This window comes from Echiichthys vipera (genome assembly GCF_963691815.1).
Source record: "Echiichthys vipera genome assembly, chromosome: 21".
Classification (NCBI taxonomy): Eukaryota; Metazoa; Chordata; class Actinopteri; order Perciformes; family Trachinidae; genus Echiichthys; species Echiichthys vipera.
In genome coordinates this window covers 7,899,725-7,923,200 of record NC_139846.1, presented here as the reverse complement: position 1 = coordinate 7,923,200, position 23,476 = coordinate 7,899,725, and the positions used below count along the sequence as shown (strand labels likewise).

Sequence of the window (23,476 nt, the reverse complement as noted above, 5' to 3'; positions counted from 1 at the left end):
GGGGTGCCGCTCAACTGATATGAGGCTGGATGGATCTCAGAGCTTTCCCGTATCCCACTGATAGAGTTGTCACTATAGTGACAAGGAGGAAAACAAAACACAAGCTGCAATATTTGTTTCCCCTTCAAATGATAGATTGCTTTGAATTACAAATTCTGATGTGACTGCAGGTGTTTTCAGCAGGCATTTCAAGAATAACATCTGAATACAATTCAGCTGTGAACAGGCTCTGGCAGCTGAAGACGACATTTCACCGTCTCTCAGAACAAGATACTGTGAATAAAAGTGATTTATTAGCTTATGTTAGCTAGCTTTATTCACATATGTAAAAATATGAGAAAGTCATGTTGCAGCAATACCATCAGAAACGGATAAAATCAGCAGAAATGGGACTGCAGAGTGACAGAGAGGGCTTGTGTGTCCTTATGGGGGTGTGTTAATGTGCGGTATAAAGCCTGACAAGGAACATGCTGACCCACAATCATGACTTCAGTCCAGTCCAGACAAATCATCGTCACGCCACACTGTAATGTATCCCAGGGCTGGCTCAGCTCAAGCAGCAAACAGGACAAAAGCAGAGCCTCGAGACAATAGCAGCTACCCACAAACAAAAGGTGATCCACTGATGCGTGCTGTTGCAGAACAATGTCCTCGTCTTGTGCAGCAGTTCGGGCATTATTCTATGTGAATCTGAATCACACAGTTTCTCCAAAATATGTCTCTGATTTTCTGCAGAAAGTGTAGACTTTATGATCAAAGCTTTGAAGGGTAATTTCTGTAATTACGTACCAGCAAAGTACCTAAGTCTTTTCAAAACATGAACACGTTACACAACGTAAATGTGTTTCTCGCAATTTTTTCCTGTAAAAGCTCATTCTGTGCATCCGTTTTTGACGACTTCATAGCTGCTGGTGGGTTAAAGGCAGGGGTGAAGCTGAGCAATGCAGAGGAAAACCATTCTGTGGCAAACATGGAAAGAGATTAGAAGCATGTGCAGGAGGAGATATATGCACAAGGCTGCACAAACAGGGACAATCACATGCTGTCACCAAACCACTATAGCAACACTTCAACCCACATTAGTGAGAACAAACCCATAGTTCAATCAAACACACACACACACACACACACGTCTGCTACAATATACATAAAGAATACGTATGTGACGATACAGAAAGACAAAGGGCTCCCTATTAAAGCTCTCCCAGCCCCACTCTTTCCACTACATTAGTCCGAAGTGGAGCCCGGTGGGCCACACTTAATAATCATCACAGAGATAACGCTGTCAATTAGAATATTCATGAGAGGCCCATGAACGAACAGCGCCTCTCATTCTTCCACTGCCTCTTTTGGGTCCATCTCTTTGCTATTTTGTTTCTCTGCTGGTGATGAGTCACTGCGGGGGCTTTATCTCTTCAGCTGCTTAGTGTAGTGTGCACCCCTCCACATGAAGAACCATTAATCACAGCGTGACGCAGTTCCTGCGTGTAGCGTCGAAGCGAGCACGAGTCGGCTTCTTTTTTTCGCCGTTTTTTGCCACTGTTTATTTTTGACGACGGGTTATTTCTAAATCACTACTCCTGTATTTTTACCTTTCTGATGCCGTCATCACCAATATCTGCTAGAAAATGCAACTGTCAGCAATGTTAAAGGCTTGCAGACAAAAAATGTTTTAATTGTCAAAGTTCACATTTGATCGGCTCAGTTCTGCTCAGTTGGTACTTGAAAGCTGAGAAATTCCGATTTTTCCATTTAAATGTAAATCATGTGTGTATTGCATGTCTGTGTTACAGTTTTCGACCAAAACTCCACATGCAACAATTTAGAAGTGAAACAAGACTTACAGCCATGCCAGCGGCTCGCTGTTTAGCTTAATGCAAACGTCAGCGTGAATTTCACTCAAAACTACAAAGACGAACCAAAATCCTTCAATCAAAATCATTATCACTCATCCTCTGGGCACCATGAATGTATGTACCAAATTATATGGAAATCAATGTGATAGTTGTGACAACACATCTCTAAAAAACTAAAACATCAATCTCATGGTAGTGCTAGAGGAAAAATGAGGGGATTTCCAAAGTCAGTACGATCCTCTGGGGATGATAAATGTCTGTACTAAATAAATACTGAATAAACTGGGCTATAGTGTAGTTTCATCAGAAGTTGGAGCTCTCTGCCTCACATGGAAGAAATTCACTCGTAAACAAGTAAAGGTTGCTAACTGGAAACAAAAGAGAGAGAAGTCTTAGAATTTGTTTCAACTGGGAAACTTCAGATTGTTCTTATATGTTTCATGCTATCTGAAGACGACGACACTGTATGGGAATATCTGTGAATACGCCAACAGCGGAAACAAATCATCAAACAATGGGAGTTAAATGTTCGCTACGTCAGAATTAATTTGGAAAAGTTTTCCATATCCCATTTAGTGCATCAGTTCTTTTTCGATAAAGGCAAAAACCAGCTCAAACGAATGGTAAATGGACTTGTCTTCTATAGCACCTTTCTAGTCTTCTGACTACTCAAGGCGCTTTCACACTACTTGTCACATTCACCCATTCACAGAGACATTCACACTGATGGCAGTGGACATCTACAAACCATCTAATCTAACCATTCACACCATATTTACACACCCATGCGCAGCACGGAGAGCAATTCGGGGTTCAGTGTCTTGCTCAAGGACACTTTCACATGATGACAGGGGGAGCTAGGGATCGAACCGCCGATCTCTCAAATGGAGGATGACCCACTCCTTCACTTAGCAAAAGCCGCAAATGTTTTATCATTTTTTTCTATTTCTATTCAGCTTTTCTGAAGCGCATAAAAATATGTGCATGGAAACAGGACTTGTTTCACGTCAATCAGGATGCTTTTCACTCATTCCTCCGGGGAATGAAATTTTGTTTTTTTTCGTTATTTCACTTGTAGTTTCGTTACACCGTGATATAGGGTAGACAAAGTGAAGCATAGTACTAATGAGAGTTCAATGTTTTCATGGCATATTATAGATTATTATATATTATTATACTCAGCTGCTTTGGGCATCATTTCTCACCTCCAATTCGTACCTCTATCCCTACATTTCCCTTATCTTTGATGGTGCTATGTCCTCCCCCACTGTTTCCTGTTGCAAAGAGAGTGTTTCTCATTTTGCTCTCCATCCCTACAGTACACACATTTGTTTTGAATAGCAAGCAGAATGATAAGAGCAGATAGCAGTGGATATGCTAACATAGAAGCTAAAACCTTGTTGTGGTGATGGTCCAATTGTTTAACAGCAATTACTCTTAGGTTATCAAAATTAAAGCAGCAATGATTCATTGTTGATAATGCAACAACTTTAAATGTAATTTCCTCCTATCTGGTTCTCAAGAGTTGAAACTTTGCAGTGTGTCTATGCAACACATTTCTTCCCGCACATCCAGAGATACTGCACACTTTTTATCTTAGAAATCCGTTACAGGTTTAGCTGGAGAAACACTAAATACTTGATAAGATGTTCTAAAGCAAATTAAATCTCTAGATCACAACAACCGTGTGTAGATGTTTGTGATGCCTCCACTGTAATAACTTCAAATAAATCATCTCAGATGTGCAGTATCTTGTGTGAGACCTTAAAGCCTTTCGTGATGTCTTTGAAACTATGACGACAGTGAAAGTTTGCACTGATTCTGCAACATTACTTCTTGCTTTTAAGATTTTCTTTGATTTGTAACTAAACTAGTAATATCGAGTGGTGGGTAGGCCATGTTTCAAGTGTATTTAAATTAGTGCTGTCGGTTAACTTAAAACTTCCCTCTTTGATAAAGCTTACGGCTAGGGTTTGCGAGCCCTCAGCTATGTTGTTATTTTTAAGACGTTTCTGTTCTGCCTAATGATGCTGCTATAGGCCTAGTCTGCCGGGGGATAATCCTGTTCCTGATACTCTGAGCTTCTCTTCTCTCTGTTTGTATCATTCATGTCTCGTCAATGCATGTTACTAATTCAACTCTATGTTTGCCACCATCGTTATTATCATTGCCATGTTCTGTCACTCTAGCTGTGCCTGTTTCTTGCTGTTCTGCTGTATTACCTGCCATCACTTGTAAGTCATATTCACATTACTTTAGCCATCTCTATAGTCACTGTTACTTTGTGGTTGCTTGCATCTCTGGAAGTGTCTCTGTCGGTCTTTGTGTCTGTCTTTGTCTCTCTCTGTCCATCTGTCTGTCTTATCTCTCTTTCTCTCTCCTTTTCTTCCTCTGTGCAGACAGATGTCCATCCTCCACAGAGCTGGGTCTCTATGACGTTCCTGCCTGTTATAGGGAAGGTTTCTGTTGCCACCGTACTCTACGGGGGAATTGTTGGGTCTATGTAAATCATAAATAAGTCATAGAGTGTGGTCTTTACCTACTCTGTAAAGTGTCCTGAGATAACTTTTGTTATGATTTGCCACTATAAATAAAATCGATTTGAATTGAATTGGATTTTTTTAGCGCAAGATTAACGTTCTTTTTGGCCGAGCACACTGTGATAATTTTTTTCCCACTCTGTTGCAACAACTAAAAACTACAACACCACACCAGATCTAGCTAGAACAGAAACAAAACAACAGGCACGCTGTTTGGGCTTGAGCCGGCCAAAGGGTAGCAGACACGTTACGTTTGACTTGATGTTGAGCACGAGACGCATGATATGGATGCAATGTCTGGAGCACCACAAGGCAGAGTGTCTTACTGGCATGGATGACTGTTCCCAGGAGAGATGGAGCACACATGAAGGGCAACATCACCGGCAACATCAGCACTTTCTGAAAGGTTGTTTTCAGTGTCTGGGCATGTTGTACAAAAGAAGCGAGCTTGTTTGAGTAACTGGCTCAAAGCAAAGAAGTAGTAGGCTTACCTTTTTATTGGTAACCTTGTTTACAGCTCATTCTTTCTGAAATAAGAGGCTGGGTTAATGAGCCTCTGTTGAATAAAGAGCAGTAGCCTGACTGCTATGTTCAAAGCAAACCTACCTGACATGTGCACTTTATAATTTGATTTTGTATCGCCCGGTTTGCCAATGTTGTTTTTAAATAATAATAATTAAAAAAAACATTTGCATAAAGCAAGCAAATCCACTTTTCCATGTTTATAAGAGCATTAAAATGAGAAAAACTAACTAACTAATTAAGACATTAATGCGATAAATCGTGATTAAATATTTTAATCGTTTGACAGCACTAATTTAAACCTTGAAATTTATTGAAAATGATTTGCATTACTGCAAATTGTTTGAAGATGTCGGACATTAGAGTGTGGTTTGAGTGGATTAGGCCCTTTTTCTTCACATCAGTTAGCTTTACATTAGTTCAGTGACCATTAGTTACACAATATATTCAGTTATTCAGATTTGTATGATGGGTTTGTGTGCAATTGTGTATGCAACTGCATGAAAAAAAACAACTTGACATGAAAAGCAAGGCACTATATTGACTCAAAAACTGAATTTATCTCAGACACACAGGACAGAGGATTCTTGATATATTTTGTATAATTGCTTAATATCTGGGACAATATCTTTAATAAGATTTGATAAGATTGATTATCTAACCAACCCTAATCAAGACCTATGCTAGACTTGTTTTTCTTTTACATTTACCAGCAGGTATGTAACTTCCACTCTCATCAAACGGGACATTACCAGTTCTTTCTCAAAGGCACCTTTGACAGCTCAAGTAGCTGTTATAGATACACTGAGCTGCACTGCAGATCAATCCTGTGCTGTGGCAGATCTTCATAACCACTAACACAGCAACAACACATTCCCTTTTCTGCAGTAAAAGGCCAGTAAGTCACAAAAACAAATGTACAGTGCAGTTACAGTCATTCTGCAGCTGCAATGATGGCGCAGAGATACAGAAACTGGGCCTTTTTGGGAGGGGGGGCTTAAAGAGACAGGTGCTAAAATGGAGCATTTCAGACAAACAGTGAATACCGGTATATTCAGACAGACAGTCTGAGAAAAATAATGGAGCATTAAAGCACTTAGACATGTTATAGTAGAAACCTAAAATGAGCATATGCCTCCTATAAATGGAAGCTTTGAGTGATTATTAGATAACCTTTCCCCTGCTGGTACATATATCTCTTATTTATAGACAGTTGAATCATTACAATAACCATATATGGACTATGAGTTAGCCTGTTAACATAGAAGACATTTCAATTTAATAATATTGTCACAAACTGCTAAAAGATGAATGAAGAATATCGGGACCCAGGATGGAGCCCTTATCACCAGATGCAGACATGGCTAAATGATTTTGGAAAGTACAGTTTTAATTACAACTCTACCTTAAATCATAAAGACCTGCAGGCTTCCCTTCGTCAAAACAAGTGTTGAGAAACAGCCCTGTGAGGAGGGAAAAGCTGCTGAAGGCAGACAGTGGTCCTGCTCCACATTAGCTACTTCGTATTCACATATTAAGTGATTCTATAAATACCCCTGCTTCTCATATAAGAGCTTTGCACTTTGTGCTTCATGGTTAGAAAAAGGCTTTTAAGAGAAGCCCACAATTAGCAGACTTAATGCAAACCTACACACATGTTGAGAGGGGATTTTATTTGTAATGGAAACAGGCAGCTGGTTTTCACAGCCCCTGAAGAAAACCGGGGTGAGTCATCCCCTGGAAATAGTCAGAATCACTTTGCCTATCGTGAGCCTCCAATCCAAGAACTGCGGTCGTGCTGCTCTGAGTGCCTCATTTGGTTAAGAAAACCCAAAAGCAAATCAGTGCAAACACAGAGTGAATACCAACAATGTCCGCTGCTGTCAGCCGGAGAATGTAAAAGATAGGTTGTAATGGAAAAAGTATTTTGGTCTGCCACCTTGTGTGTAAATGTATTCCAACCTCTCAGGGAAACTAATTAGTGGCACAATTCATTTTGGCAAGCAGCTGAAAGTAATGGATTTGACCCTCTTCTGGTAAATACAGCCATAACATGATTTTCACTGATTAGAGGATGGTAGACAAAAAAAGAATGTTGTAAAGCTGCAAAAAGAAACACATGGCGTACCAAAATCCACGAGTTTGACTCCTGCATGCGTCGTCAACAGGATGTTATTGCCTTTGACGTCACGGTGGATGGTCTTATTGACGTGAAGGTGCTGGAGACCCTAAAAAAAGGCAGAAAAAAAGAGGTTAACAGCTTTTTTCATAAAGTACCTGCCTTCAAAATGATCCCTTATCATTGAAGCAACAGGGGGTAGTTGTGTTGAACTCTACAGTACAACATTGTCTCCCCTCGTGCACATTCAAAAAGGGCCGGGCTTACCATGAGGGCCTCGTGCAAGATGTAGGCAATAATGGGTTCATCCATTCTGTCTCCTCTCTTCAGCATGCCTTTAGCCAGATCTGTCACGGAGCCACCATTGCAGAGCTGCAACAAAAAAGCCCCACAAAGAAAAGAGAATACTGAGCAAGACCTCAACATGACTCAGCACTTATAGCTGAGCTCATACAATAGGCTGGAATCCGGGGCATCTGAGATATTCAGAATTTCACACAGAGGATGAAAAAAGTTTTGATCATAAGATTTCACAGTGAGAAAAGAGATAATGGAAGTAATTCTGTCACTCTTTTGGGGCTTATCTTTTCTGAGGCAGCTTAGCAGGGGGTGGGAATCGTGCCCCACGGGGAGAGTGTACATTTTGCGTGCGGGGGTTTAATCTACGCTGCGATGACTAAGCAGAAAAGAATAAAACCTGCACAAATCATCTTCAAATACAGTAAATCTTCTTATGTTTTCCAAAAAAAATTATACACACCGTTTATAGAGCAGCATTTCACAATGGTAACAGAATGTACCAAGACTAAAATCAGCACGGACACTTTCTTCCTTTTCAGGAAAACGTGTTTGATTTCATGTGTTTATGTGTGTTTTCTTACTGCCTCTAGATATGGACCCCACCGTCAACAGCAATCCCTCTTGGAAAATTACAGAAAATTACCCGGTAGGTTGCCTTGGCAACAATAATAACCCTTAATCTAGGCCTTTCTTTGGGAGATGCCAGAGGTATAGGGGAAATAAAAAGCTCTAACGATGTCTATAACAGTGCTGGGAGCTGCTAGTGAACAGAAATAGTAGATTCTACATATGAACACTGTTTATAAGCACAGACCTCTGTGTGGTAAGAGAGATGAACATACAAACGCCTCTTTTTCCATTTTGAATTTCAAGGCATGTCTTTCCTACTCGTGCCAAAACATTTTGTGTTTGACAGGAAATTTCCATCGTATCTTTTTATGCATAAAACACTTGTTCTTGTATAATTACACTAATTTCCCGCACTTGCAAACTGAAAGCTTAATCAGGAAATAAGAGGTGCTGTGGTGCATGCTCATTTAGGATAAGAATCAGTCCCCTGTAGCGATCGTACTGAAGAGATGTGCACTGCTTATCAGAAAAGGTTAATAACTTATACACTACAGCATTAACACAACTATTGGATTTTTCAATTCACATTCAAAATGACAGGGTATTGTACACAACAGCTCAGCATGGGGCTCATAATGCAATATTTATTTCTCCAAAATGGTCAGGGGAAACAGGAGGCTACCCACAGCACGTTTTGATAAAAACGTACATAATAGAAAAGTAATGCTTTATTAATCTATGAATATTTTCCCCTGCAATACTAAGAAAAGTGCTGACTGGTACGATAGTAGCATCATAACACAGACATAATATTTGCGGCTGTGTGCCCAAATCTCCAAATAGGGACCCATTTAGTCATTTCATTATACTTCCACCCACAGGGCTTGATTGCCTTTGCACATATTTTGCCACAGTGTTTCTAAGCTACTTACTGCAGCTAATTGAGCTAACCACAGGAAGCTATAAATTGCTTCTTCCACTTACAACTTACAATGAACCCTTTCTAAAGAACAAAATGCTCATTGAGTTGATTTTAGGGATGCAAATACATATTATTCTCAATAGTGATTATTCTATTGATTCCTCTTTTTTGCTATTAATAGTTAAGTCTATAAACTGTCTGAAACTAGTGAAAAATATCGGTCAAGATTTCACTATGGATGCACCGATTTATCGGCAGAACATCCACGTCGGGCGATATTCGCCTCATTGACCGCCGTTAACTATGCTTCTACTGTAGCTGCTTGGCATCTGACGTAAGAGGTCATAGGAGAAGGACATTTTTAGTTGTGTGGGAGAATTAATCAGATCTACAACATAAACTGCCAACAGCGAGACTCAGTCCTTGAGAAAATTCCCTACGGACAGATGGAGTTCAAGGCTAGGGATGAGACTATAATCGTTTTTAATTGTCGATCAGGATAAAAAAATATTCAAAAACTCATAGTAAGTCAATCGTGATGAATTTCCATCATCAGGATAATCCTGAATAGTGTGAATGTGGTCAGGGGTCACTTGTACAGCAAATGAACTGCTGTTTACTATCATTTCTCCTCTAACTGTAACATTCATTTATATAATTAACATCACTGTGTATGTATATATGAACATTTTTATGACATTTTTAATAAGGGGGGATTTTTGATTCATGATACTTATTTCTCTAAATAGATTCAATTTAATACAATTTTATTTTATTTATAGTGCCGAAAGATAACAACAGTTATCTCAAGAGACTTTACATACAGAGTAGGTAAAGACCACACTCTATGACTTATTCATGATTTACAGAGACCCAACAATTCCCCCATGAGAAGCAACAAGTTGCATTCTCTTTAATAAAAGTACTAGTAATTATTATAGTTATTATATACAGTATTAGTCCAGCAAGCTTGTGCACACAGTGGCATTGAAAACCTTCCCTTTAACAGGCAGGAACGTCAGACAGACCCAGCTCTGTGGAGGACGGACATCTGTCTGCACCGGTCGGGGAGGGAAAAAAGGAGAGAGAAAGAGAGAAAAGACAGACGGACAGGTGTGTGTCCTATCTGTCATGCATTGAAAATATTTGTTTCTTAATGCGATGAAGGTCCATTGTGTTTTAGTGCCAATAGTTTTAAGTCTTTGCTGTCGTTTTGTGTCTCTGTATGGTCATTTTTAGTCTTGTACTCATTTTTGTTTCTCTTTGTAGTAGTTTTGTTGTCTTCCTTTTTGTCATTTGTGAGTCTTTGTAGTAGTTTTGAGTGTCTTTGTGACTTTTTGCAGACGTTTGACTTTCCTACAAGAAAGATTAATAGCTAGTTCAAACAGAAACTCTAGCCCAGGGGCAACATAAGCACTCAGGCCCCTGGGCCAGTGCCAGGCAGACCCATTCAGTACTCCTCCCATGCACTACATGCTGAGAGTGAAGCAAGTCTTTGACCTTGACTACGCAATGACACAAGTTTTCAATGCAGTGCCTCGTGTCTCTTTTCTATCTGCATATCAACCTGCCCATCCATCAGGAGCCCAGAGAACTGTTGCAGGAGGGACGGCATGTACCTCAGCTGCCACATGGGGAGCTTAATCACTCCTCCTCTCTGCTGCCTATCAGCCGTGCAAACAAACTGCAGCTAAGCAGAGAATACCACCGAGGCTTTCGCAGACAGCGGTCTCTGACAGTGAGCCGCGCTTGACGTCAGTCCACATCACTGCTGCCATATCACCTGTCATCATTAAATTACACAGGGCAGGCAGACAAATCCATATTAATGAGAGGTCTGGTGCTCTAGATTTAGTAGCGCTAAACGTTAGTGCTCTCACTTTAGCCACAGTGAGCACTTCCAGAAAGTGATGCTCGACATGATTAATTATTTGACATGTGGTGAAGACTTGAACCTCTGCAGAGTGGAAACGACATATGAAACTGCAGATCTGGCTTTAAATCTTGTACAGAGGAAACCAGATTTACTAACCTTTGGGTACACATATTTAAACACAACTAGCGTGAGGGTTCTTTTCCACAATTGTAACATAGAAAAAAAACAAAAGACTAAAGAGAAATGGCTAAAACAGACATGTGACTCAAGTCATTAGGTCCAAGTCTCCAGTCCTGAGTCATTTTTTCTTGGGCAAGTCAATTCAAGTCACTGACCTGCAGTATCCAGTCTTTATAAAGAGAAAAGTCAAGCTGTTAGTTCCTGTCTAATAATATCATTGGCAAATGTATCTAACCTGTTCAAAATGAAATTTGTATTGTAATTATTGATATTAAATGACATAAATGTAATCAAACAAAAACAAATAACTTAAAAATAACAAAAGCTTATTTATTTCTTAATTTCTCTATCAAAAACCCTTTTGCATAGTGAAATCCTGACACTACAACGTCATTAAACAAAAATACTTAAAGAGGCCCTATTATGCTCGTTTTCAGGGTCATCCTTGTATTTTTCGGGTCAACTACACTCGGTTTACATGCTCTGATCTTTAAAGAAACAGTATATTTCTCATATTGTCCATTGCTGCAGCACCTCTGTGTGAGAAATCTCTAATAAAAGCTGAGCACAGCCAACCCAGACGGTCCGAAGGGCTCACGTCTAAATGCAAGTACTTCATTATTTGACACTTTGGTATTAATAAACATGACTATAAAACATTATAAATACATTTATAGGTCAGAAAATAATAACAGGTCCTCTTTAAGCTTATTTATTTCTTAATTTCTTGTCAATAAAAATGGTTTGGGTTGATTTTCAGGCTAATGTTAGCTAGAGACAAAGTTGTTAGAGAACAGATTGTATCTGGCTCACGCTAGCTAACATCAGCCCTCGCAGACTGGTTAATGTCAACATTGACAATTTTGAGCTTTTTAATTGTAATTTAATATTTAAACTGAATACATAAAATGATCACAGACAAGTCATCTGAGTCATCATGTCTCAAATCAATGGTTTAGATGTTTTGGCTTTACTTGGGGGAGCTGTCAAGCCATCCATCTACAGTCTATGGCTTCCACAGAACTATCAATTTTCAAAGAAAAACAATGAATGGATTGAATACTGAGTGGGATATTCTCCATTACAAATGAGATCAGGTGCCTGTTTAGTCATGTAAATGAAAGTAGTCGATCAAAGACGTACTAATGTGGATGAAACAAATTTGAAGATGAAACAAACAGTGTGGACTGACAGTGAGGAGAAACCACAGCGACTTCTTACTCAACTATCTTTGATGTACGTTTCCTTGCTGATGTAAACCTATATTATATGTCTTATTTACTGCAACATTATTGAACAGATAGAGTTGCATGTTGTCTGCAGCAACGTATAATCATGTGTGTTCCTGTGTGTGTTGCATGCTGGATCGTCTCAAGAGAAAAACAATCCGATTGTTACTGCGTTTACACAGGCATAATAGCTAAGGTGTCTACTTTCTGGCCCAGTTCACTGAAAAGTCTGAACACGGGACAGCATTTTAAAACTCATTTCCAATTAATGACTGCAGAGGTTGGGGCGAGAGGGCAGGACAAGTTAGAGTAGAGACTAATGAGGGCAAATAAAGGTTTATTTGTAACTTTGAGAAGGTATCTGAAAATAAGCAATTTGGTGCAGTGAGAGATGATGAAAAAAAGGGTAAGAAGTAAACACTGGTCTGATGGGGGTCAAAAGATGGAGTTCTAATAGTTCAGAAGCACCAAATGTGAATTTTAATATCTTGAAGTCTGTTTAGATTTGACTCTATCAGCTTTGCATACTTGGGTTTCTTCCTGTTGGCTGTTCTACTCAAGGAAATTCCAGCTCCCTTCTAGTGTTTTCTTGGCTCTGTGCTTTGCTCATTGACATGCTGAAAGGTAAATCTGTATCCAAGCTTGTACTTGTGTTTCTATCTTAGAAACCTCTTTGCTAATTCCATTGTTTTCTCCGTCTTGACCACAGACGGTATATAAATCATGACAGCTCCCCAAAAATGAAGCCAAAACACCTCGGTCGCCCCGCTGGTGGCTGTCTGCTGGATAGGTTCCAGAGTAGGTTTCTGACATTTTAGGTAGCTCTCATTATGCTGATGTTTGTTTGAGTGTCCATTATAATGCCCCAGAACAGGCGATGTTCCCGGGTTGACCGTATATACGTCAGTCTGTCTGGTTGAAGCGGACGCCTCAGGAGTGCCTGAAGAGATTTTCTTACGTCCACCTGGAGGTCAGAAGGCCTCACAAAACACATGTTTAGCCATAACTCAAAGATTCCTACCATAATTATGTCAACATTTCACACAACTCTCTTGGTTTTAATTAGTTATTTGATGCTTAAAAAGGGGGGGGGGGGCACACATCATCATTGACAGCTGTGATTGACTGGCTTAATTTTTGTACGGAGGGAAAAAGTTGAAACATATCGTCCATCTTTATTTACAGTCTATCACAATGCTTCTGTCGCCATTAAGTTTTCTAAGTGCTGTTTAATCGTTTGAACTGGCTGTGCTGTCATACGGCGTGTTATACAGGAACGTTTCTTTTCAGCCACTCTACCATAATGTTTAATGTAACAGAGACAGTATGACAAGGTCTTCCATCTCTGCAGAGAAACAGAAACTCTTATAGACGCCGATGCAATTTTGGTTCCGTTTCTTCTTCCATTTCCTAGTGACTGAACCCATTCTTTTATTTGTTTGTTTTTTAAATATTTGCAGAAAGTGTTTCTGAATATAATTCTCTGTTAGGATCACAGCGAACAGTTGGCAGCCACATGTTAACAACTCTGATGCATAGATGTTAGTGATGGAGGCGCACATCAGCTCCAAACCCCTTCACAACTTTCTGATGTAGAAGGCAAAATCAGGCTTAGAGTCTTTGCTTTGACAGTCCAAAACTCTATCAATGAACATGTAAACAAGGTGTTTCTGTCTTTTATTAGCCAAATTTAAGCATCAGCTTTTGCATCTAATAGTCGCTCTCTAATTGCTGCCACTACTAGCATCAAATTCTATAAACAATTTAAGTTAGAACACAAAGGTGCAATATAGGCACAGAGTATTGCAATTTCAATTTATCATTTTTCTTTTTTGCATAATGGGAGATGAGACGCATCTTTAAGATGAGTTTTTTAAAAGATTGCACTAGTCATTGGCCTTCATTTAACAGGGCCTTTGGGTGAAACACAGGAGCTCACAAATGCAATGCACATCCAAATCCAGTTTTTAGTTCCAATTGGAGACTAAAAGTCGCTCAATCATCGCTATCTTTGAAGTATATTTGAGCTCTCTCTGAGCTGAATTAGGGCCTCGTACATGAAAGCTTGCTCATCTCTGCCCACATCCGCTATAATAAAAGGAGCACACTACAGAGGCAAAGCCAAAAGCTCGCAGACCCCAATGAGCGGCTAACAAAGTAAAAGGATGCAATTTGTATGTATTCTCTTTATAATGAGCAGTCTGATGTCAGTGCAGGGCAGAGAAAGGCTCCTCAGCTGAGCACAAGGATGGAAAATTACAGTTTAGAAAGGAGGCACAGTAACCATGGTGAATGACCACCTCACTGTCTGCTTTCCTGTCTCTTCACTGCTAAAACCCCATGTGCATCTACTTCAGAGCACACACACACAAACACATGCAGCCCCACAAAGCCAATTGCTAAACTGTCAGGCAGTGATTTCAGACTCAGGATTAGCCACCAGATTTGGACTGCAGGCTGCAGATTTTTGCAAGGGAAATACAGAAAACTTTAAATGCAAACCACAGAGGAAACAGGGAATAAACAAAGTAGCAATGCTGGGTGAGCTCCCATTACCCCATATTTGTATTTTTTTAATCATAAGAAATGAGTCCAGACAGAGCAAAACAACATGAAACAAAACTAACAATAACTCCATTGAAAAAAAAATAAAAAACATGTTACCAAATAAAGGTCTTTGTTTTCCTATAATGCGGTTTGCGGTCTGATTATTGCATCTAAGATTGTACTTGACATCCTAGCAAAGTCATTGCAAAGGTCAGACGGAAGGACAGCGATGAAAAGGGACAGAAACACAAGCTGGAGAGGTGAAAACTATCTAGTGGGTTAGCATAACACTGCTGCTGTTGATGCAAAGCCCACTGAGCTTGGATTACAGAAATATGGACACTCTGTTCTAGCACTGCTGCACCTGATAATGGAGGAAGGAACAGCACAATGTGGAAGACAGCTAACAGACATTTCTTTCTATATGTGCAGTCAGAAAAAGTTGTGGAAAGCAAAATGAATGCTTTAGAATTAGGTGGCATACTGGAATTGCAAGATGCACACAAACAAAAATCTACCTTTTTTTTAAAATAACCTTTATATCTTTTTTTTAAATTTCTCCTCCATGTTTGATGTGTTTTGTTTTTTTTAACATTGTGGTATTCTCTTAAATACCCTTTTCCCCTGGAGCTCAGGCAATGTTAACAGTATTTTTCCATTACTTCATAAAATAATAAAAAATTTAAAATATCCAAAGCAGTGGTGCAAATTCGAGGAAAATAGAGAAAAAGAGAAATCACAAATGTTCTCAATGTATCCTGTGTAAAACGTGATTTTTTTATCATAGTTATAAAGGCATTGTTCTTGGAACCAAAACTAACATACTGCTGGTGGAGCTAGAAGAAAAGTCAGGCAATCAAAGTCTGCAAGGTTCATCCTCTGGGAACTATGGGAACAATTTCTGTATCAAACTTCATGCGATAGTTGATGGTTGTCATTTTACTCAAGAACAAAAAGGGTCAACATCATGATGGCGCTAAAGGAAAAGTTGGGGGATCGACAGAAAAAGGTTAATCCTCAGGGGACCATGACTGTCTGCACAACATTTCATATCAATAGCCAGCTGAGATATTTCCATCCGGGCCAGATGTGGTCCAACCGCCCCTAGAGCCACGTCGACAGCGTGACTAAAAGTGCTACATTGCATACTTCCAACACACTATTTCCACGACCTGCACCGTAGCTGTGACACTTCCTCAGCATTCTTTCCTATTAATGCTGATCGTGTTTACCAGATGTCTCCGGCTTTGTGCTGCTCTCTTATCAAAGCAGGAACACTAACTACATGGACAGAAAGTCAAAAGGCAAAGAAAGCCCACATCTGCCGCCGTGTTGGCCCCCATAAACACTTTCCCTCCTCTGAGGTTGACCTCCATTACATGTTTTTCCGAAGACTGACATTTGAAAAGGGCTACAGTAGGTAATGGAAAATGCTGGAGGCTTCTTTTTTTTTTTAGATGTACAGAAAAAAAGTCCCCTTGAATTTTCACAAACACCTTTCCTGTATGTCAGCAAGTGCAAGAAAGCAGTCTCAAAGTCAAATGCATTGATGTTTTTGTTAAAAACCAGGCCATTTGGTATTTAGGTATTAGGTAAGTATTAGTTTATTTAAAACCTAGTCACCAATTTAGCAGTTGTATAAGTGCACCAACAACCATAAAATATGTTGTATCCTTTCCACAATTTAAGCATTTTCTACCCACAATCCAAAGACCAGAAACAGCTACAGGAGACATTTGGGGCTGCACTCTACCTGCTACAGTAGTTGTATAAACTAATATACTGTGACAGCCCTGTAAACAGAAATCCCTGCTCTGCTGCTCTCAGCAGGGTGCCCATGTCACGCGAGCTAACCTCCACCCCCAACACATCCATGTTGTTAGCTTGCGACCAAATCCCCCCAGGTGGCCTATAAGTAAACTCCTAGACTACCTGGGGTGGCTTAAACCGTTACATAATCCCAGGGAAGATTTGGTCATTGCTGCATATACCTGGCGAGACATTCTATGTGATGTACCTTTAATCTGCACTTATACGCTCCTTGGCTGCACAGTGAACTCATAGGTCTACTTAAGGTCTTAGTCAAATCTATAGGTTGTGGCAAAAATAAGGTGTTCCTACCTCCAGTACTAGCCACAACTGGTCTCCGCATTTCACGTCCTTCTTGTAGTACATGCCGTAAAATTTGACAACATTGGCATGGTCAGAAAGAGCTTTGAGGATGTTGTACTCTGCTTCGATCTCCTCATCAATATCCTGCAAAACAAGGACCAAAAGCACTCATAAGACATATTTTTTTAATCCACTGAGTCATGTTTTGCAAAAGTTTATAACAATGTTTCCATTTTTTCGACACTTTATTACGAAAATATCAAAAGGAAGGAAAAAATGTGAATAAGCCCAAAAACGGATTTAAGAAGCCTCCATGAATGACTCTGGAATCTATTGTGGGTAAAAAGAAAGTGCAAATCTGGGACATCTTAATTACAGTTATTATGGGATATTCTTTTATTGTATGCTGTAGCCATAATGTGTGATTAAGGATAACAAGACGGGGGAGATTTTACATAGAAATGTTTAATTTAAACATTTCAAACGACTGTTTTCAGACACAGATTAGTAAGTCCTTTATGTCTGTGCAGTTGGTTCGTATCCTGCAGTGACCACTGTTACTGTTCTCATTACAAGATGTGAATATGACAAGATAAAAAAGTTTTAGTTCTTATGTTGAGAGTTCAAGAATGAACTGGATCAAATGGATCTAGTATCAGTGACAATGGGGCAGATCTATTTAATTCAATTATATGTTCATATACTTTACATATTATATACTGGATTTTGACCAGTTAGTCGCTGCATTTAAAAGGTTTGCACTTGAATTGTAATTCTTATTAATTTTGAAGATCTTTTTTTCCAAGTTGCTGGTGCAGGATCTATTATTTAAATAATACATACCCAATCAGCAAATGTATATGTATGTACTTATTTGTGACATTTTGTTTTATAAAGTTAAGAAAGCAATGTTGAAGTCAAGCCTGATGTTTCCTTACACATACAAGAATGACCCCAGTCACCTCTACCCAGAAAGACAACAGAGATGTTAATGATTAACCGTTAACCGACAATAACACATTTGACAGATTAACACTCTCAGTTATGCAGTAAAAACAATATATATTATTTGAAAAATATTAATAATAATTAACTGCAACTCATGGGGGCAAAGCGTGCAACCACGCCCGCTTTTTACTGAAGAGGTCAAGCACGAGCAAATTATATTTGTATGTCAGCTGTGGCTGTGACCATTCTGACTGACACACTCTGTGTTGCTCCGCAGCTGTCCTCTGTGAGCGCCTTTCACACACACACTATACACACAGACACACAGCTGACAACCTCGCAGGTGGATCTGGCAGATATACTCTTCACAGACAGCTGCAGAATTGTACCAGTTGCGCAGCCACCGTGTTTCACATTGCTGCGGACACATCCACACTTCTGAAACCTGAAGCTGTCCGCGGAATGCATGTCTGACTGCATCCACCGCATCTACTTGCGAGGTCAATGACCTGTTAACAATCGGTTATCAGTCAGAAAAAAGACTAGTGTTTAATCAATAATCAAAGTGTATGACCTTAATTATTGATTAAAAACTGGTACTGGATCAGTACTCTGTATCAGCGAATACCAAAGCCCAGGTATCAGTAAGGGGACTGAGGACTTCCTACAATACCATATAACCTGAAACAAAGACGATGGTAATGTCCTCACAGCCAAATGGTCTGTAGATAATCATTTCTCAATAATGAGAAAGAGTAACAAATTCACAAAAGACTAATGAGACTTTTAATAGCCCGAAGGCTGGATTTAATAGATGAGAATGGCTGCTCGTTAGAGTTGTTAAATAAGCCATACAGTTCACTGTAGCTTCAAAAATAAACAGTTAGAGTTACACGTTTATGGTAGAATCTCTTTCCTAGTAATGTTCTGTAATTGAGAAATGTTGTCACTGTAGAAAAGAAATACAGAATCTTTGCTTTATAAGATGTCCCCAGACCCACGCTGACAGAAGTAACATCATGCACCTCCGCTCTGTGTCAAAATATTGCTTTAGGCCAAATTTGCTTCTCACACAGGTGCCAAATGTGTTTTGGCTCAATGCTAAAAACCCTGCACAAGCAAAGGAGCAAAGAGTGCTGCCATGATACATCCAAATGATGATCAACAATTAATCACACGCAGTTTGCTGACAAAACGGTTGCAGATGGAAGAAAACTCTAAACATCCTGTGCATAGAATAAAGTAGAGCAGCATGATGTTAATCTTGTGAACGACCAGCTAAAGACTCAGTCACTGCGCTGATGATGCATCAGATCTACCACAGATCTATCAACATACTTTTCAGTCCACCTGTTAAATCCCTCAGTGTAAAATGGCTGCATCCTCTCTGGAATGATGGGCCTAAGTTCTGGTCCTTACATTAACTAGTAGCGTGTGTAATTTTGATTTCATACTCATTGGAGTAAACGTGGGCTAAGGTAAGTGTATCACACATGATTGTAATGTCTTGTTGTGGGGTTTGTGGACTGTATCCAAGTAATAAAAATAAAAAGGATACAGCTTGTAAATGCAAACTTAAACCTGAGAACACATGCATCATATGTTGTGGAAATGGCAGATCTAAATCACTAAAAATGCTGTCTATAAATGATATATTACTTATATATACTATATTAAATCTACAGAGACAAGATAGAATGAAGTGTGAGGTAAATAAAATGACTGGGAAGAAATATACTGACTTAACAACTGAAAGCAAACCATAAAGTTAACAGACAGCAAGAGGGAAAATTGTGGCCCAGATCTAATCTGTGTTGGTGTCCAAATGTCTGATATACAGATGCTATAAATGTGACAGTAGAGACACAAGACAGTAACTTGCCCTATGCCTCCAACAAAAAAGCCATAAACACACCACCAGCTTATAGCTGCCCTAACAACCACTGAATACAAACTGGTATCGACATGTGAACTATGCTTATAGAAGTAGTATATAATAAGTAATATAAACTGAAATGTATTCATGTTCCAGATATGAAAGTCAACTTACATGGATGGGATCCAGTATCTTTACAGCCGCTTTACTTCCATCTAGTTTGTTGAGCACCTTGTAGACTTTTCCGTAGGTCCCTTTCCCGATCGTCTCGATGATGTCCCAGGCGTCAGTGGGATCTGGGAAGTTGTCAAAGACAATCGATTTCCCTGATTGTGGAAACATCTTCAGGAGAGATCTCCTATGAAAGAAAAGCACACAGGTCAATATAAGGGAGAGGAGGGGGCAGCTGCTCGAGAATCTGCAGTAAGCACAGGCTGATGTGCATGATGAGCTCAGCCGAAAGAGACCTGAAGTCCAGTATACAAGTAAAATACATAATACGAACTATTAACCACCAAACCAATGGTTGCCACACCTGAAACAGTAATACAATACTCAATACATTTGTTGTTGAACCATGCCGGTTCCACCGTACAAAGGTGTAACCAGATGAGTGGCTTGTCTAGTGTTCAGATGCTGTCATGCTGGTTTGTTTGGGAATTAAACTGGATGCACTTCAAGTGTTTCATTAGTAGAGGATAATCCAGTAGTAGCTGGATAGCTTGGGGCTCATGTTTGGGGCTTGCCATAGAGCTTTTCGATGCTAATAGAGTTAAATAAAACAAACAGGCATACATGTGCATGCAGTACAAATGTGTGCACCTTCCTTTACATTATGCAGCCTTGTGGCTGTATTTGAAGCAAATTCCCAAAGCTGGTTTGAGCTCAAAGTGTTTTGTTGCACTATTCTCGTGAACAAAAACAACCAACCAACTCTCAGCGATGTCTTTATGTGAAAGGACTCGGGTGTCTCAGAAGAGCTTGTAGTCTCCAAGTTTTGAGGACTTTGCATTTAACACACTGTGTCTAGGCGCTGGGTTCTGATTATGTCTTTTTTGGAGCTGAGCTGACTCATGGTGACATCAAGGGTTTTTATTTTCTTGTTGGAAGATGTAAAAAGCATAGTACATACTGATGCATCATGGTACTTAGTAATGAATAGCTTTCTAATTTCATGGTTAGAAATGTGTCTCACAACTTCTAAAGCTCGCTCCTAAGCTCTTTTTGTGGCGTGTGTTTTCTACTTTCACAGCCAGCCAAAGCAGAGTCTCAACTTCAAGATAAAATGTCCCCATGTTGTCAATCTTTGTGCATTTGGACAACTGCTGTCCAAACATTTGTAACATTATTTTAAAAATCACAACACAATACTGTAAACACAAGGTTATCAAATGCAGTACGATTAAGAGATTGTTGTCAGAGCCAACAAACGCATCATGTAAAGGAAATCACTGCCAAATCCTACACAAACACCTCTACACACACTTCAGGATAAGAGTGCCTGTTGCTGCCCTCACAGTTTGCATAAAACACTGAATCCACACAAAACTAAAACCACAATGAGAGAATAAATGGAAACACACTTACATCGTTCTCTAACTAAGACTTGAAACATTTTTGAAAAGTAGTTAATCCATTTCTGTGCAAAAGGTTAGCATTGCAGCAGTGGTGGGCCAGTCTGACCTGGCTGTGAGTGTAAACCACAAAAGGAGGAGCTAACGCGGGCTAATCTCACTAGCAATTCCCCAGCTCCATGGCTGCCGTTGGAAACCATCTCTAAGTGGTAGGAGATACGGCGGGATTAGCAGGAATTAGCCACTGCTGCACTGTGAGCCTTTCCCCATATAGACGCCCATTCATACACAAAGGAAAGCTGGTTAAAGGCCCTAAGCGCAAAGTGCAGCAGGAGCGCCACTCCTCCTTTTTTTTAATCTGGGGTCACTTTATTTATGTTCATGGGAGGCTTCCTCTTAGATTCACTTCCGACATCTCACCAAACTAGTTATGATTGTTATGATGATATAAATCAGTTTGATGGAGCTACTGTGAAAAAGTCCCTCCAGAACAACATAAACTGGCACTCAGAGATATATCTGCTGTGATATTATCAGTCATTGCCTATGCAGTGCAATTAGACTCCTGTCCATGTTTGTCCATGTGTACATAATTGCACTTGTGTATGCCTAATGTACAGGACCTAAGTAACCTGCAGACATCTTCAATAATACATCACTGCCTCTATGTGTGACAACATGCTGTGACACATGAGACAGGAGGGCGAAACCTAAGGACTCACACTGGACACCTCCAACAGGAGCACAGGCCTCAAGGAAATGACCCTAGGAGACAGTATGTGTGTGTGTGTGTGTGTGTGTGTGTGTGTGTGTGTGTGTGTGTGTGTGTGTGTGTGTGTGTGTGTGTGTGTGTGTGTGTGTGTGTGTGTGTGTGCGCGTGCGTGCGTGCGTGCGTGCGTGCGTGTGTGTGTGTGTGTGTGTGTGTTATCTAAGTGGCTGGTTGTCACTTTTAGTTAGTTGTTTAGTGATGTGGTATTAACCACAGTCTACGCACCAATAGTGAACTGCACATGTATATCGGAGCATGTATTTACTGTATGAGCAGAAGCAATACTGTGGTTTTGAAAGAAAGAATACAGTTATTATAGATCTAAAAAAATGAATAAATCACATTGTTTATATTGAGAACCAACGATAAATTACATTCAAAAGGTCCTAAGTGAAAATGTAGCCTCTGATCTCAGTGATGTGTAATTGGAGGTTTGGACACCTGAAGCTCTTCGAGGAAACAGAAGATCCATTTGGGATTAAGGGGACACCGGCACGGACTAATCTGTGACGCTGATGAGTGGGTTAAAGTTTCAACTTAACCTTGGCACAAGAAAAGTGCTTGTCCACAAGCCAAGATAAGTGAAAAATACTTTCACTCAAGAGCGCATGAGTTTTGTAAAAGAACACAGAGATGCATCATTAGCACCAAGTGCTAATGGAAGCATTGATTGTTTAGTCCTTGCTGTTTGCTGTTTGCTATTTGCTAATAAGTGATTCAAATATTAATAATAACAGGTCTGGGAAATGTAGAAACACTGACATGTTTCAGATTTTAAAAAAGACAACAACAAATTAGGGCTTGGTGACATGACAATATAAACATTTAAAACAATGCAAAAATGTCTACTATGTATTTATTTTTCTACGTCATTTCTATCGCAATGTCGAAAATCCAGCAGCCCAAAAGCATTGCAGCAGTATTTGTCATTTGAATGGTGCTTTACGCTTGGATCCTTGCATGTTATGTTCACTCTGCACTAAAATTCTTAATGAAATAAGAAAATATTCAGACTCTTTGACATTTTTGTACTGTGTGAGTTAAAGACTTTAACTCACACAGTACAAAAATGGTTTCACCATTTGGTTACTTCATATTCACTACTTATTTATTGAATCACCAGAAAATAAGCTTTATAGTGATATATATATATATATATATATATATATATATATATATATATATATATATCGACCTATATTTGGAAAGAGGATTTGTCTGCCATTTCGCCGGGCTCTAATGGTAAAATAACTTTGTCACACATGGACATAAACCACGCTGCTCTGTACAGATTTAAACTTAGTGAAACAATTGCAATGAACATTAACTATTTCAATATTTATATTCACTGACCTTTGATGGATGATGGCGAGAGGCAACACAGCAAACACAGGCACATGGATGGTTAGAGAAAAGCATAGATTTAGACACATTCAAACATGCACAGACACACACACACACACACACACACACACCCACACACACACACACACACACTGTATTCACAGGTAAACACACACAGCTGCACTGTGCTGA

The 23,476-nt window shown here is 39.6% G+C and overlaps 1 protein-coding gene across 1 annotated transcript in view; it reads right to left on the bottom strand.

Moving 5' to 3' along the window:
• Positions 1–19,939, bottom strand: part of myo3a (myosin IIIA) — a gene marked incomplete at both ends in the record, with an annotated part of 57,623 nt that extends 37,684 nt beyond the window's left edge. Inside the window, 4 exons of the mRNA XM_083936507.1 lie at positions 7,047–7,146; positions 7,305–7,409; positions 16,783–16,917; positions 19,772–19,939. Coding sequence (XP_083792633.1) covers positions 7,047–7,146; positions 7,305–7,409; positions 16,783–16,917; positions 19,772–19,939 — 508 coding nt within the window. The remainder of the gene's footprint in view (positions 1–7,046; positions 7,147–7,304; positions 7,410–16,782; positions 16,918–19,771) is intronic.
• Between the last annotated feature and the right edge of the window lie 3,537 nt (positions 19,940–23,476).